General features: G+C 39.4%; 1 protein-coding gene across 1 annotated transcript in view; it reads right to left on the bottom strand.

The window, feature by feature from the left end:
• Positions 1–16,699, bottom strand: part of FBN2 (fibrillin 2) — a 269,378-nt gene that overhangs the window by 242,772 nt on the left and 9,907 nt on the right. The window contains exons 4-5 of the mRNA XM_037028439.1: positions 16,292–16,387; positions 7,731–7,826 (exon numbers count right to left, since the gene is read on the bottom strand). Coding sequence (XP_036884334.1) covers positions 7,731–7,826; positions 16,292–16,387 — 192 coding nt within the window. The remainder of the gene's footprint in view (positions 1–7,730; positions 7,827–16,291; positions 16,388–16,699) is intronic.

Here is a 16,699-nt window from a genome sequence, read left to right as displayed (position 1 = left end):
TTAGTTATAGTGTGAACGCTTAGAACAAGACCGTGGGTGCTGGGAGAGACCAGTTAGACAGTGACTAACTACTGACAGCAGTACTGGTGTTTACAGTAGAGACATGTCTAAACCAGGTAAGTAGGATCAAAATATTCAACTACATAATGCATAAGATAGTGATAATGACATACTATATTTTCAATTGATCTGTACTATCACAAAAAGCCCACAAAACTAAACAGTGAAACGTAGCATGTTCACAACTGATGCACCCTGGCCTGAGACAGTCCCAACGACCTGGGAACACTCTCCTTCATCCATCAAGACAATTTTGTCTGAGAGAACACATATTTTGACTTTATTTTTTCATAATTATAACTTATCATTTATTGAGCACTTACTCTGTGACAGACACTGGCTGGGCACTTTAATCTCTCATTTAATTCTCATACCAGGAATGTGAACCTCAAAGTATGCTATTTATGCTGGATACTTCCACTCTCAATAGAAACAGCTTTACACTTTATTAGTATGTCTTTTTAAAAAAGGTTTGATTCATTTATTTTTAGAGAGAAGTGGAGGGAAGGAGATAGAGAGGGAGAGAAACATCAAAATACCAATATGTGGTGGCCTCCAGCATGCACCCCACTGGGGACCTGGCCCACAACCCAGGCCTGTGCCCTGACTGGGAATCAAACCAGCAACCCTTCGGTTCACAGGCCCATGCTAAATCCACTAAGCCACACCAGCCGGGGCAGTATGTCTTAAAATAGCTGAAAACATTCTTTCATTCCCCACTCAAAATTCCATTTTCAATATTCCATTTTAAATAGCCAGCCACCACATCTGTTTTTTTGATAACCAAGGAGTCCAGTTAAAACAGGCAAGCATCAACACTTACCATTTACTGAGTGCCAGGTATCACACTACATCATCTAAGGCTCACCACAGTAATTCTAGATGGACACAGTAGACACGTATTATATATGCAGAAACAGGGGTCAGAGAAGACGATCACATTTCTAAGGCTCACGTAGGTCTTAATATTAAGTTTTGATTCCGATTACACCCCGTGTTTCTAAACACAACAAAGATCACTTAGTGGATGCCCACCATGTGCCAGGCACTCTGCCTGTATGTGACCAAAGCTTAACACATTACTGCTTTTCATCTTCCCAACAAACCCATTGGGTAATTATAGGTCCACAACCCTTTATCTGAAACCCTTGGAGACAAATGTTACTTAGGAACCTGTAATGTTTGGGAGTTTTGAAATGTGCAGTGTATATTACATAAACCCCATCCCCCCACACAGGCACATTTTGTTAATTCCTTTTGGCTACATCCTATCTAACATTTCATTATATTGTGTGTGTGTGTGTGTGTGTGTGTGTGTGTGTGTGGTAGCTCTGCCCAATTTCCACACCTTTAATGTTCTCTAACCTGATGCTGAAAGTGGAAAAAAGGAAAATATTTATGGAGCTACATAAATCTAACATATTTCAATATTTTAATTTTGCATTGTAGGTTCCCCTGCCTCTAGGTGGATAAACCAAAACAAAGAAATGTGTAAACAAAAACACTTAGAGCAGGAAAAAATGAAAATACCACTTTAATTTAAAGCAGTCGTATAAATAAAGCATCAGGGTCTGACGGGATGTGAGCACATTTAGTCTCGCTGTACCGATCTAGGCAGCAGAGGCTGAAATCAAAGAATGCGAAAGAAAAACCCTCACCTTTCCCAAATCAGATCAGTGAATGAGTGCATTTTCCCCCAAACTTAGATGCTTTTTCTTACACAAAATCTCTGCCCCTCATCTGAGCATTACACCTCCCTCTTCTATCATCCTCCGTTTTCTTCTCACCCCTTCCTTCCAGCTCCCACTGTCTGCCTTTTTTCCTCTCATTTTCCTTCCCTTGGGCTCTTAAAGGCATTCAAGATAAGGATGTCATCTGAGCTAGTGCCAACAGTTAAGTTCTCACAGATCTTTTGGTATTTCTCTGATGCCCATTTAAGGCTAAGTTTAGCTTACAGCGAGCAAGGTTATAAAATGCTCCCAACAGCCTCACGAGTGCAGAACTGAACCGTGTGCGCACACGCGGGCGCATGTGAGTCTGACATCCCAGTTGGCAACATTCTCTCTACTCCCTGTAATTTCATTCTCACTAATCTTCAAAGTACAATAAAAAAAAGAAGGGAGACATCTTATTTCTGTAAAACAAATATCAGTTCAGTGACTGTGGTAATTGGTAATTAATCATGGAGCTTAAATGATGTTATTTAGCATAAGATTCAATCATGATATATCTTAAAACATCAATAGAGGAATTAATGCAATACTGTTTTTCCTATTAGAATGCGTTGTTTTTTCCCCATTGAGATGGACTTCAGGAAGACTTTTCTAGCTTTGTCTTAATCAGGGAGCATTTCTGAGCTCTCATACAAATTTGTTCCTACTCCTATTATAGTATTTTGTGTCATACCACATTTTAATGTTTAAAGTACATGACTGGTTCTGTTCTTTAAAGAGGTAATTTACTTCTCTACAGTGTGTATATACTATCTGTCTTTTAACTTCAGTTTCAAGTACTTAGCCTAATGCTTAATAAGCACTCAACTGGTATTTGACAAACATTTTTAAATAAAGTTACTTTGGTTACCCCGCTGTATGGTCTAACTTATTTAAAAGTTAAAAAGAAGTAAAATCCCAAATCCCAAAAGCACTAAGGAAAAAACTATAGATTTTTGTAAGATTTGTGGATGGGAAAAGACTTTCTGAACACAACACCAAAGGAATAAAATATAAGGAACTTTTCAGAGGAAAATGAACATAACAAAAGCTTTAAATTTTCACAAACTCAACAGTGAAATTTCTAATATATAGCCAAAGGATTGCTATCATACAAACAGAGCAAGAAAAGAAAAAGAAAACCTGGGACTATAATTATAGCACTCTTCCCTACCACAGTACTTGAGTTTAAGATCTTCAGTAAGATTGTTTAACAGCCTCCTCCTGTCTTTAAGTTTGACCTGGACAAAGTTTCTTCATTTGTAGGATAAAAAAAATAACCTTGCCCTGGCTGTGTGGCTCAGTGGATTAAGTGCTGGCCTGTGAACTGAAAGGTCACTAGTTCGATTCCTAGTCAGGGCATATGCCTGGCGTGTGGGCCAGATCCCCACTTGGGGGCGGGTGAAAGGCAATGGATCTATGGTATCTCTCACACATGGATGTTTCTCTCCCTTGCTCCCTACCTTCCCCTCTCTCTAAAAACAATAACATATTTGAAAAAAGAAAAAGATAAAATAACCTTACAAATATATGGTTGTATAGAATGTAGAGGCCTAGCCCTCAGTGAAACTTTTACAATCTCTAACATAATATAATGTATTTCATAAAAGAAAAGGAATAGCAGGATATAAGCACATCTCGTGTTCCTGGAGATTCCAACAAGAATGGAAAGATTCCGTTCTTTATAAGCACTACGTGTGCCATAGAAAAGAGTATTTGAAGTCCATTCTCCAAAATGTTAAAAGTAACTCATTCTGAATGGAGAAATTATAATTACATTTTCTTGTTTTGTTTTGTCTTATTTTTACCTTACAATAAACATGTGTTGCTTTAGGTAAAACACTACGATGAAAGGAATTTCTTCTAAAGAGCACTGCTTATACATTTCCTGGAAGTATGAAATCTATGAGTTTAGAAGTCTGCTGAGTAAAGCATGTTCTGTCTCCATACTCCCCTGTATTCCTGGTCATGCAATCAACTTGCTACGTAACTTGAATATTCACAGGCTGAACAAACTCACCCACATACTTTATAATAAACTGCAAGACCATAGAATTAATGTTGATTAGTAAGTATATCAATTATTTCTGAACAAACTCAGAGCTGGTATACATAATTCCCAGAATTCAGAAAACTCCTGCTTTGCCTGTCTTCACTCTTGTTCATGGAGAATATGCCTAACGTCTGAGTAGGGTAACTAGCTGTCACAGTTACTTTACCTCCTGAAATGTGGGTGGACGAACAAAAATGTACAAGGTAATTCAAGAGTTTCTAGTTAGACTTCACATTCCAACAATGCAAACCTGAGTGGTAAATTGTGGTTGACTCCTAGAGCTGGGGCTAGAAGCATCACTATCATCACATTGCCTCTGACCTAGGCAATAAGGGAAGTACATCTGTTAAATTCACAGCTTAGGCAGGTGCATGATAACGCAGAGTGTGAACGCTCAAGATTGACCATGGAACACTGTCTCTTGATGGAGTGAGGCGGATTCGAGCAGGGGCTGAGTGACGCCTTCCTAGCATGCTTTTGGTCCCTGAGTTCATGCATTAGATGCCACAACTGAATGGTTTTGTGAGCGTAACCCTGAGGCGAAATCCTTCCATTTTTCATTTTACATAATGGCTCGAAAGTTTAGATTTTATAAACTAACATTTGCAACTTGATCTCACTTTTTTTCCAATGTAGATTCAGTTTGCAAAATAGGATTTTTCTTGAAAATGTCAAAAAAAGTAAATCTCTCATCCTCCTTTTTAAGGTACATTTTAAAGGAAAATTCACTAGGCATAAGGGTATATTTGAAATTTTACCTAACTTATACACCTCTTAAAGGAAGTCATACTTAAATGATAAAAATAATTTGTAGTAGTAATTCTTACATTTTAAAAGGGTCTAGAATATATTCTTAAGAGATGATCCTTATGTAAAGTTCAAAGAAAGTTCAATTAAAAAATAAAATTTCAATAATTACTTAAGTCAAAGAAACTGGATCAGGGACTTTGGGTAGGCCACACTTATTATGCTCAAGTAATCATCATATTTTGTCCGGAAATCCCTTAGGTAAGTAAATTCCTTTCTTGCCTGCCCACCCCGTCCAAGTTTCTACTGACAAGCAATAAGGTACACTTCAAGTGTTAGGGGGGAAAAACACAAAGTTTTGGTATATAATGCTGATTCTATTTCTATGTATTCTCAGGTGCATATTAAGTGCAATATTTATCATTTTTCAAATGCCATCTGTTTGAAAAAGAAACAAAAAGATTTGAGTACCTTCATGTGCCTTGGACGCAGCTGGACTGCCAGCATTTTATAATCAGCATGTGGCCACAAAAACTCTTTATTGTTAATACTAAGTAGTAAAGGTCATTATACATATCAGCAAGAGTGAGAAAAGAATTCCAAAAGGTTCAGCTTACCCGGCACCAAGATTCAAGTTAAATACTGTAATCATGCCAGCCACTAGTCACCAATCAGTCTCTGTCTCCAACCCGGAAACCAGTCTGCCAGCAGCCCAGATAGTGGGAAAGGCAGCCATGTTTTATCAGGCAACTGATCCCCAGAGGCCAATTTAAAGGAAAATTATGTGTGTTCTACATTAAGAAGGAAAAATATCCCTAATTTTACAAAAGTACTTTTTAAGAGAACAAAGAATATATATTTTGAAATTCTGTTATTGAAACACACCACATGAACTTTAAAAGTTAACAGGGCACACGAACCTAGTCATTAACTGCAACATAAATAGGTTATTTTTTGTATCTATGCAGACAATGTTTCTTGAGAAAAATCCAATTGAAAATCTTTTAAAAGTGTTTAAGTTCATGATTTCAATCTACTAGTGGGAATTAACTCCTTTGCAAAAAAAAAATGAAGTTTTAGAACTTGCATCCGAAGGGCAGAAATTTGAAATATTTTTAAGAAATAAGCCCACATTTTTAAAACTACCCTTCAGGCCAATTTGTTAACTAATTAATTGTGTAATTTCTTCTGAAAATATGCTCCTGTACATGTAAAATACATGCCGGTCTTTATTGGCCTCCCACACCGTTGGTAAAGACCAGCAAGTCCCAGGGAGTGCGTAACTGCTGAAGAACAACAACGTGGTGCCTGGGAGCCTCTGAGGCGACACTACCCCGTTCCTTTACCAATCAAGCTTGACATTTGCTTCAGGATGGCACAGCTGCCAAGCTTACACAACTTCCAGAAAAACGAACCTCATCTCCACCAATTATAATCATGTTTGAAAACTCAAATTTAAGTATTTTCCATTCTATGGCATTAAAATAAACGTAATGTCAACTAGGAAATTTGTGTTATAGCAATCTTAACAACTTATCTTCTTGTGCTAACATTTTGTAATTAATTTTTCTCCCCAAATAAAAGCATCTGGTAAAGGCATTTAAATTTATCCAAAGTGTAACTATAAACTCTGTCATGTGTGGAATGTACTTCAGCCTCAAGAAATCTCAGTTACCTTAGGAGTAACGTAAATACAATATAAACATGGATGTTAAAGGCTGCATACATCTTACTTTTCTTTCACCATCTACTCCTAACTTCTCAGTTTCTCCTCAAGATCTAACCTGAACACCAAGATGAAATTTTTGTCAGAGTAATGAGTTAAATTTTTAAAATATAAGGTTTCTTTGCAATTCAAAGCCTTTACACACACATATATAAACTGTCACCACTACTTATCATAATACTTCAATGACATAGCTTCGTATGCTCTAAAGCTCCACAACAAAGAAGGCACTATACAATTTTGGACACTATGACAAGCCCTGGAAAGATAAGTGGAGGATGTATGTGATTATAAATGATTATGTAATATTGCTTCTAATTTAATCTTGCTCTTACTCTTATGGTTCGGTGCTAAATAGTTATTTATCCCATTTCATAGAGCTTAACTTCTCTGATACACCACTGGCACCCATTGGCTCCCACGACAGTACCAGTAGTTTGCTTATAAGTGCATGAACGCAGGGACTGTCAGGCGTCTGCAGCAGTCATGAGCTTACCTGCTAATTCAAATGACGCTGAATGCTTTCATATTGGCTTCGCCGATCATTTATGAGCATAAAGTGGACAATGCCGGATGCCTAGCCAGCATCCATTCCCCCACTCCTTTTCTTCTTCCCAACACAACCTCTACTGGGTTCAGATACCAAACTCTCCCTTCCATGTGACCTTGGGAAAGATGATGAGTAAGCGGCCCCAAGGACAGGTCTAAGTGGACATCAAACATAGTATGGATGCCATCCACTTTGCCATGGACTGGTTCAAAAACAAAAGCTTAAGCCAATAAGCACATAGAATTATTCTTGGCCGTGATTAAAGGAGAAATTTTCTCTCTCTAGATGTGAACAAAGAAGCACGTTGCCACGGTTACTGATGGCATTCATCTTACAACCATGAAGAACTTCAGGGTGGGGGAAACTGACACAGTGGAGGACAGGGCCAAGGGAAGCACAGGAGCAGTGAAAACTTTGATCACATCCTACCTGAAGGCCACTAGCTCTGGACTTTTTGTTATATGCTGTAATATATTTCCTTACTGGTTAGGGCAATTGGTTAGGGCAATTTACACCATTTTTGTTGGCTTTACAGCCAAGAACACTATTATATGCTTAATAGAGGCATAACTCCCAACAATGACTTCCAATTTGAATTAAGCACATTATTACAATATGCCATCAGTCAGTCACTCAAAATTACCCTGGATGTGTAGCCCCAGATCTGGCCTCTTGTATTAAGGTCACTCTGGTGGGGAAAACTGAAATACTTCTGCTATCAGCTACATTTCAAAGTCTTACCATTCAACTTACAGACATAACTAAAGAAGAATGAACATATTACTTCACTTGGAGAATTCTACTGGGATAACAAAAAAGTATACATTTTTACAATTACAACAGACTTCTCCCAATGGAAGTTCTCATTTCTCTTTTTCTTACCTCTTTCACACTGTGGACCGGTGAATCCGTAAACACAAGCACAGCGGTTGGGTCCAATACAACGTCCGCCATTCTGACATCCGTTTTCACAGACGGCTGCACACAAACACAGCAAGGAGCTCACTAGAGAGTATGGTCAACCCCCCAGCACAACACCACAGTGTGGAGATGCAGCCAATAACGGATCTCACCTCTAAACCACAAGCTACTGTTCACATTATGCATTTACAAAAATACTTAAGTGTATAGTGAGACAAAAGCCTACACAGTTCGTGTAAATCACATTGTTAAGCAACTATCTGGTAGAAGTTGTTTTGTTTTTAAATCATAATCACAAGGACTGGCTGTCTCTAATGCTCAGATAGTTGGAAAATAACCACCCGATACTCTACTTCGGTTCTATTTAACTTTACAGTCTGTCTCCTACAAGTAAGGATATGAGTAAAAATGGAGAAATGCAGGGCAAAGCAGGCAGTCTCTAAGCAAAAAGAGGGAGAAAGAAAGGAGAACATGTGATATGGGAAAACAAGGAACATATGGCAACAAAGCAGAGACGCAAAAGACAGAGAAGAAGAAAGCAACAAAGGAGCAAGGAGTGAAATAAGGGAAGGGTAAAACTAATATGAAAAATGGGAGGAAATATCATCAATTCAGCAATAAAATCCAGAGAAATAACTAACGTGTAGAGAGCTGTAATGTGTGGAGGTCGCAGAGGAAAGGGGAAAACCTCACTGTGTCAGCACAATAAGTCCTTTCATAGAGAATTAATCCACAGTTCAAAATTTTTATGTGATGATGACAAACACATGCAGACACACTCTCTCACTTCATACTGGGGACAGGGAGACCAGGATCTGGGTGCAGTAGGCCCAGGTGGACCCAGGGCACCAGGACCGAACCTCAGCTGCTCTCTTTTCCCACTGCACCACCTCGTGTGGCTCAGCTCAGCAGCCAAGACCCCTGACAAGAAGTCTCCTGAAAGATCACTTTTTAGATTCCTTGAAAAATAAGTATTCCTGGGAACCATACTGCCAACAGCTGAATTCAAGAATCCTGTCTTCTCCATAGAAAATACTGAGGCTAAGAGCTTGTGTCTCAACCCACCCACCGTGTTGAACAGAAACACTCTGTGCTCACAGATGAAGAAGACTATCACACTCCATGACCTGAGCCCAAAAACAGGGATGAAGAGTTTAAAGGGAAGTAAAAGAGCAAAGCACAGTTATATGCACTCGAGTAAGCTAAGTATAAAAAATGGGAAGCTCAATAAATAAACTGACATTTAAAGATGCAGTAATGCTATTTCTTTACCAGGAATATTGAACTGGATTGCCTATCAACCTCCAGAGGCTCACCATGGCTTCTGTTCTGCTGACAGCAGCAGGAACAAAACGTACTTTGACATGAAAGGTATCTTCATCTCAAAGCACCACCATGCCAAAGGTCTTAAAATTCTTCGTGTGCATCGGGCTTTGCTCAAAGGCAGGATTCTGTGTATGTTCTCACAAGTACATCTCCCTAAGAACCACCCCTTTCCTCTTCTCCATTTGTCCCAAGGAGCACTGACAAATAATGACTGCCTTGAAATATGGGTAGAGGAGTAAATTAGATGAATAAATACAGAGGATAAAAGAAAGGAAATAAAGGTCATGAGAAAGGTGGAGGTGAACAGCAATGCTGGAAGAAAACAAAAACCTGAAACAGAACTCTCAATGGTAATTCCACAGAAACAATGGCCAAGATTCAAAGATTTCCATTACTAAAAAGATATACTTGTAGCCCTGGCTGGTGTGACTCAGAGGATTAAGCGCTGGCCTGAGTACCAAAAGGTCACTGGCTCGATTCCCAGTCAGGGCACAGGCCTTGGGTTGTGGGCCAGCACCCTGGATGGGGGCGCACAAGCAGCAACCAGTCGATGTATCTTTCACACATTGCTACTTCTCTCTCTCTCTCTTTCTCCCTCCCTTCCCAGCTCTCTAAAACTAAATAAATAAATAAAATCTTTAAAAAAAAAGATATAGTGCAAAAACGCAGCAGTTGTGTACTGTAATTAATTATAATGTGAGGAATTTTCTTTAAATACTGTCAAGCTATAAGAAATGCAAATGGAAGCCACTTTCCCAGATTTGTTCTTTCCTTAGACATATGCTAGCCTTTAAGAAGGCATGAATAGGAAAAAGCACTCATAGCTGACACTCAGGGTCTATCTCCAGGTAAATGGAGAAGGGGTTTGCTTCTCTCAGGGTCTTCCAAACAGAGCTTCCAAATGCCAGGTGGGAGAACAGGGCTGGATGGATACGCTTTGAGCTATCCCTGGAAAGAGCTCATCCAGTTGAGACCAAGTCCAGTTTAATTTAAACTAACAATGCCTCTCTGCTCATTCAATTTTCTTGGCTTGGAAATGTAGTTATTGTTCAAAAAAATTTTATGTTAACATACAACATGGTTTTACTTTATTTTGCTATTTTAAATGAATTCAACATTTTTTAAATTTCTCAATTTTAATTTTTAATGATAAATATCGGTTGATACATCCCATGTAAACAGAAGGTTTTCAGGAACCTCAATAATTTTTTAAAAATGTGACAGGGCGCTGTGAAAATCGAGTGATGAGACCCACTGACACAGCTACTTGCTTACATCCCAGCTCTCACATGGGAGTGCGTTCTTCCAGGACAGGGACCACAGCGTGCCTGCCTTTGTATCCCCGCCACCCACTGCCCTGTCTGATGTGCTGCAGACAGTCAAAAAAATTCCTGCAATATGTCAACATTTTGCAGCCTTTTCTGCACTGTTTTGGGAAGCAGAACAGTTCAGTGAACAGGCCAGGAGTCCCACTGTCCCCAGTATATCCTAATCACATCTTTCCAATTCCCAGCCCATATACAGTGCTGTCAGTCCCTACAATATAGGAGTATGAGGATCCAAAAAATGGTGAATAAGACAAAATGCACAGTGGCTGCACATTAAAGGTGCCCTACCATCCTTCATTCCCTTTCTCTTTTATGCAGAGTATTTGTATGGAAACAACTTGCTCTACTACATCTAAAGTTCACAGCAAAGAGCAACAGCAAAAAAAAAAAAAAGGGAAGCAGGCAATACAGATAAAATTGAAACAAAAACCAGGTAATTTTCCTTCTTTTGAATGAGTTATAGTAAAAGTTATTTTATAAAATATTTTTAACAAAACATGACAGAAACAGAAATTTACACTCAACTGGAGTTAGAAAAAAACTTGAATATACCTAAATTTCCATCATAGAAAGAATGCCAACCTCCCAAGATGAAAAAAAAAAAGTGCTTACACCTGGTATGAGACAGAGCAAAGGGCAGGAGAGAAAAAGACATACTACAGATGGAAATATGAAGCTGGTTTCTTAACTGCTTGCCACGATATGGGGAGAGGGAAAAGCATACTGTGTCACACTGGTCAGCCTGTGAAATAGAACACTGACCATATATTGTAGAAGTCTGAATATTTCCATTCAGTACATATTTACTGAGCACCTACTTTGTACAAAGTAATATGACAAGTATTATGCCTTTATCAGACAGCCTCCTACACCAATAACATAGGTACAGACACTTGGATATATTATGGTTGTTACTTTTACACAAACATATCAGATCAAAACAGAAAAGTAAACCAGGTTGAAAGGTTAAAAAGATGAAAGCAACAAAAGCTTATTATTCTGACATGTCAGGAAAACACGCATCTTCACTGTCAGCTCCATAATAACAGTTTTCTTTGTCTCCCAGGACGCCGCACTCCCTGTTTTCCTCCTACTGCCCTGTCTGCCCTTTCTCACTCTTTTCTGCTGGTTTCTCTTCCTCTTCTCCATCTCAAAATGTTGGGCTGAATCAGGGCTCTAGTTTCAACCCACTTCTCCATCCACATCAACTTCCTAGTGACCTTCATCTAGGCCCACCACTAAAAGATAATCTATGTAAAACTTCAATCTGCATGCTCCCAAATTCACAACTCTATTTCCAACCTCTCTACTAAGATCTGAGTTCGTGGATCTTTCCATTTGGGAGGTCTAACAGACTTCTTCAACTATCATATCCAAAGCAGAACTCCTGATGTCCTGTGTTCGCAGCTCCACCGGACCGACCCCCAGGCCGACCTACTCCCCACTTAGTCTTTCCTGTATCAGGAAATGACATCACCATTCAGCCTAGATAGAGCTCCACCAAAATCCTCTAGTTGTCACTCTGGATCTTGGCTTTTTCTTTTTCCCTTCCCCACCACATCCAGGCCACCATCAGCACCCACTTTCTTCCATAGATTCTACATCCCACATGCAACCTGAATCCAAGCACTTATCACATCCTCAGTTACCACAGCACCATTCACCACTGTAGCGGCCTCCTGACTGGCCCTTTCATTTCTCTTACCCTTTCGATAATCCAGTTTCAACATGGCAGGCAGATGACTTTTTTAAACGTCAGATCATCTCACTCCATTGCTCAAAATGCTCCAATTGCTTCCCATCATACTGAGGGTATAGTCCAAAGTCCTTTCCTTCGTCTAGAAGGCTTTACACCTCGGTCTCTGAACTCACCCCCTACCAGTATCTCCTTTCCTCCAGCCTCATGAGTCATTGTTTCTGAGATAAGTGAGGCCCGTTCCCACCACAGGTCCTTTGAATTTGCTTTTCCCTCTTCCTGGAAACCTCTTCCCGTAGACTGAAAAGCACAGACTCAGGTCTGTGTTCAGAGTCATCTTCTGAGAGACTGCCAATACAAAATAGCAGAGAACGGCTTAACCTGACCCAGACTCTCTCCCCCTTACTCTGGTTTACTTTTCTAGAACTTCTCATCACCTAATTTGTTTTAGGCATTTACCTTTTCACCTACTTGTTAATTGTCTTCCTCACCAGAACACAATCTCTGTAAGGTCAGGGCATCATCTTATTTGCTCGGTGCTATGCTCCCAGCACCTCGCAGTGTGGGGCACCCAGTAGCTACTCCACACTCCTGGCTGAATGAGATGAAAAGAGTGTTTTCTAAAGCATGCTTTGTACACTCCTGGGAAAGCAGCTAAGCAGTTCAAATGTGTTTTTATAATTCTCATTTTTTCAAACCTATTTCCAGAATTTTTCTGGATTCACAAGCTGAAAATTGTTAACATCTGCTTCTTTACTGTCAGCGTAGTGCTGTCTGTATATACACAACAACACCCAAAGTATCTTCCTCAAACCGTTTCCTGAGCGGATGTGTACCAGTTATATCTCACCTTCACCTGTTATTTGCTGACCAATGAACCTTGTTAATTACATGTTCTGCTCATACCATATGTTTTATTAGCCCTGAGATAAGCATTGGACAAGGACGGTAATATATCTAGAGAGCAAATTTGCAAGTGCAGGCTGCTCTTCTGACTTTTCACTTTCCCCTGATTGGAAAGTGCGGAGACATCAGTATGGTTTGACACGGGGCAGAAGAACATAAACGCACCCCTTCCCTGAAGGAAAGCTACTTGTCATCCCCTCGCTTCCCATTTCTGTGTGAAGGGCAGGGAAGGGACACCCCTACCAGAGCTCTTTCTCCAGGACCTTCGGGAAACTACAGACATACACCCTGGACAGGTACAGCAGCTGAATCAGAGCTGACCATGCCTACTTTTAAGATCGATGTGAGAAAATATTCTGAAAGATGACTTTCAGAAGCAAGGTTCTCTTTCTCCCATCTAACTTTAAGGTAATTATGACTTTTCTCCTACAGAACAAAAAGCTGCATTTCAATAAGGATAATTGTGTCTGTTCTCTGGTTACTGGACTCTGTAAACAACTTGATCAGATATCCTAATGCTTTTGTAGGTAGAAAGAAAGGTACAAATCTGCCTGCTTGTAAATGCCATCTTCATAACAGACTTTTCCCTTTTCTATGATTATAAACTAGAGTCTACTGTCTACAATTTGGAGAAACCTTGACGTGTGAAAAATACAGAAAAGAAATATCTATGAAAAACGAAACTTTGCTAGAATCCCTGTTCCTCTGTTGTCCAGCTCTTCCCCGCACTCACCTGGAGGCCCGCACACGCTGACCCACAGCCCAGACCAGCAGGCGGCCTGTTCTCACGCTGCTGTGAGCTGCGGCAGTGGGATTCCACACTAGTGAGTGGTTGAAAAAAACAAAGGAATATTTTTGTGACAGAGGAAGTTGGGTGGAATTCACATTTCTGTGTGCATAAACAGAGTTTTGCGGACACACAGCCAAGCTCCTTCATTTACATGTTGTCTGTGATCACTGTTGCACTACAGTGGCAGAGTGCGGTATATGGTCTTGAGACCATGCATTCTAAAATATTTACCATCTAGCTTTTATAGGAAAAGTTGGCCCAATGCTGTCCTTAAGAGGATATTTTTCTTTAAACTGATTCCCTATGTATTTAAAGTTATTTTAGAGGAAAAATGTATAGCACTTATAAATGGAAAGCTATACTTATCCTGACTGGAAGACAATCTTAAAAATAACTTTAACAACCACAAGGAGATGCCACTCCATGTCTGTCCATTAGGACACACATCATCCAAAGGACATACAGAAATAACAAGTGTTGGTGAGAGTGTGGAGAAACTGGAGCCCTTGCGCACTTCGGGTGGCAATGTAAAACGGTGCAGCCACCAAGGAAAACAGTATCAGAGCCCTGGCCAGGTAGTTCAATCGGTTCGAGTGTTATCCCAACACATCAAGTTTGCAGGTTCGATCCTAGGTCAGGGCACATACAAGCATCAACCAACAAATGCATAAGCAAGTGAAACAACAAATGATCAATGTTACTCTCTCTCTCTCTCAATCTCGCTTTCCATTTCTCTCCCCAAAATAGATAAATAAATAACCAGTTCTTATAAAAAGAAAAGAGTGTTGTAGCTCTTTAAAAAATTTAAAATAGAATGACTACACAATCCAGCAATTCCACTTATGGGTATGTTCACAGCAGCATTATTCACAATGGCCAAGCGTGGAAGTGCCTCACGCATCCATCAATGCACAAATAATTAAAATACTGTATATGCATAAAATGGAATATTATAAAGAGAAGAAACTTCTCATACCTGCTATAACATAGATGAACCACAAACAAAACTACACTAAGTAAAATAAGCCAGGCACAACATAACAAATAAGGCGTGATTACAGTTACATGAGGTACCTAGAGTAGTCAAGTTCACAGAGACAGAAAGGAGAATGGTGGCTGCTAGGAGCTGGGGGAGAGCATGGAAGTCCGAGTTTGGTGGGTGCACAGTTTCGGTTCTGCACCATGAAAGGCATTCTGCAGGCGGCCAGCAGTGATGGCTGCAGGATGTGACGTGCTGAACGCCATGGAACTATACATTGTTAAAATGGGAAATTTTAGGTTATACATATTATATACTACAATTTTTTTTAACTTAAATTGCAGGAAAATAAAATAAGTTTCATTTATAAAGAGGCTAGAATTCTTGCATACCTAAGACTCAGTCTTTCTATGTTAAAAATGTGGATAAGGCCCTGGCTGCTGGCATAGCTCAGTGGACTGAGCGTGGGCCTGCGAACCAAAAGATCGCAGTTTGATTCCCAGTCAGGTTGCAGGCCAGTTCCCGGCAGGGGACACACGAGAGGCAACCATACAATGATATTTCTCTCCCTCTCTCCTTCCCTTCCCCTCTAAAGATAAATAAATAAAATCTTTAAAAAATATTTTTAAAATGTGGATGAGCAATTCTTAGGGGGGCCTTACAGATTAGCAGCAAAACTGGACTCTGCATCTGGTGAAATGCAAATTAAGTAAAAAGGGACTTTCTCACAATTTATGGTTCAACTTTCTTTAATGTCATATCCTCCCACTCATGCATCCTTAAAAACATGGGTTCCCAGCAGAGCCCACACTTTGGCAAACACTAACCTAAAATATTCCCCTGTGATGTGTCACAATCCAGGAGCTACAGTCTTTCCATCCTTGCCAAAATGTTATTTTTGATTGGTACAGGATATTCTCCAGTGACTGAAGGTAAGAGCTTTGTTAGCATAAAGCTCCCTCTTTCACAACAAAACCTGACTTCTGAAACATCACTTCACAGTCTTGTACTCCAGCGTTAAGCAATGAAACATACTTGAGCAAAGGACAGTTTATAAGATTGGCTCTCCAAGGGTTAATCTGGGGATATCCTAAAAAAATCATGTATACATATATATACATATACAGAGAGAGAAAAAGTGAGAGAGAGATCAAAGCAAAGCAAACTTTATATTTTTTTTCAGAAAGGTATACCTACCTGTTTTATAGAGATAGATAAAAGAAAAACAAGTAAATTTTTCTGGTGATATGTGTCAAATTTGATAAAGCACTAGTGATGTTCAACAACATCAATATTACTGAACACAAAAAAACTTTTTTCAGTTAGAAAAAATCTTAGAGGTAAAAATTACAAATTCAAATGTAAGGTATGGCTTACTGCATAAACTTACTCTTACAGGATTATAGGCTTCACAAGACCTTAAAGTATGACTTAGTATGAAACACCCACTAAATCTAGTTATTTGTCATAAATTAAGTCCATCCCAATGTTCCTTACGTTGTCCGCAGTAAGTTCCAATATACCCCTTCTGGCACTGGCAGTGGTCTTCCGCACAGGTCCCACCATTCATGCATCTGACGCTGCACTGCTGAACTGCAAAGAGCAACAAAAAACAGCAAAATATCAATGGTCAAAATTACAGTACTTGTGAGAGTTACAAAACTATACTAAATATCCAATTCAATGAAAATACATTCCACGGAAGTTAATGGTATGACCCATACCATTTGTATTTATTTGGTATGACCCAAATACATTTGTATTTATTTGTTGTAAGTGTACACACGAGCATATCGGTTACAACATGTTATGAAGTTTGTGTTTAAGATATATTACACTTCTTGTGTTAAAGGGAATAAATGTAAGGAAACTAGTAACACAGTTTCTAAGATGGAAGAAACAGTG

Source organism: Sturnira hondurensis, unplaced genomic scaffold (assembly GCF_014824575.4).
Source record: "Sturnira hondurensis isolate 20B ecotype Veracruz unplaced genomic scaffold, ASM1482457v3 Scaffold0001509, whole genome shotgun sequence".
Taxonomy (NCBI): Eukaryota; Metazoa; Chordata; class Mammalia; order Chiroptera; family Phyllostomidae; genus Sturnira; species Sturnira hondurensis.
The sequence above is the reverse complement of the archived record's forward strand: the minus strand, read 5'-3'. Positions and strand labels throughout refer to the sequence as shown.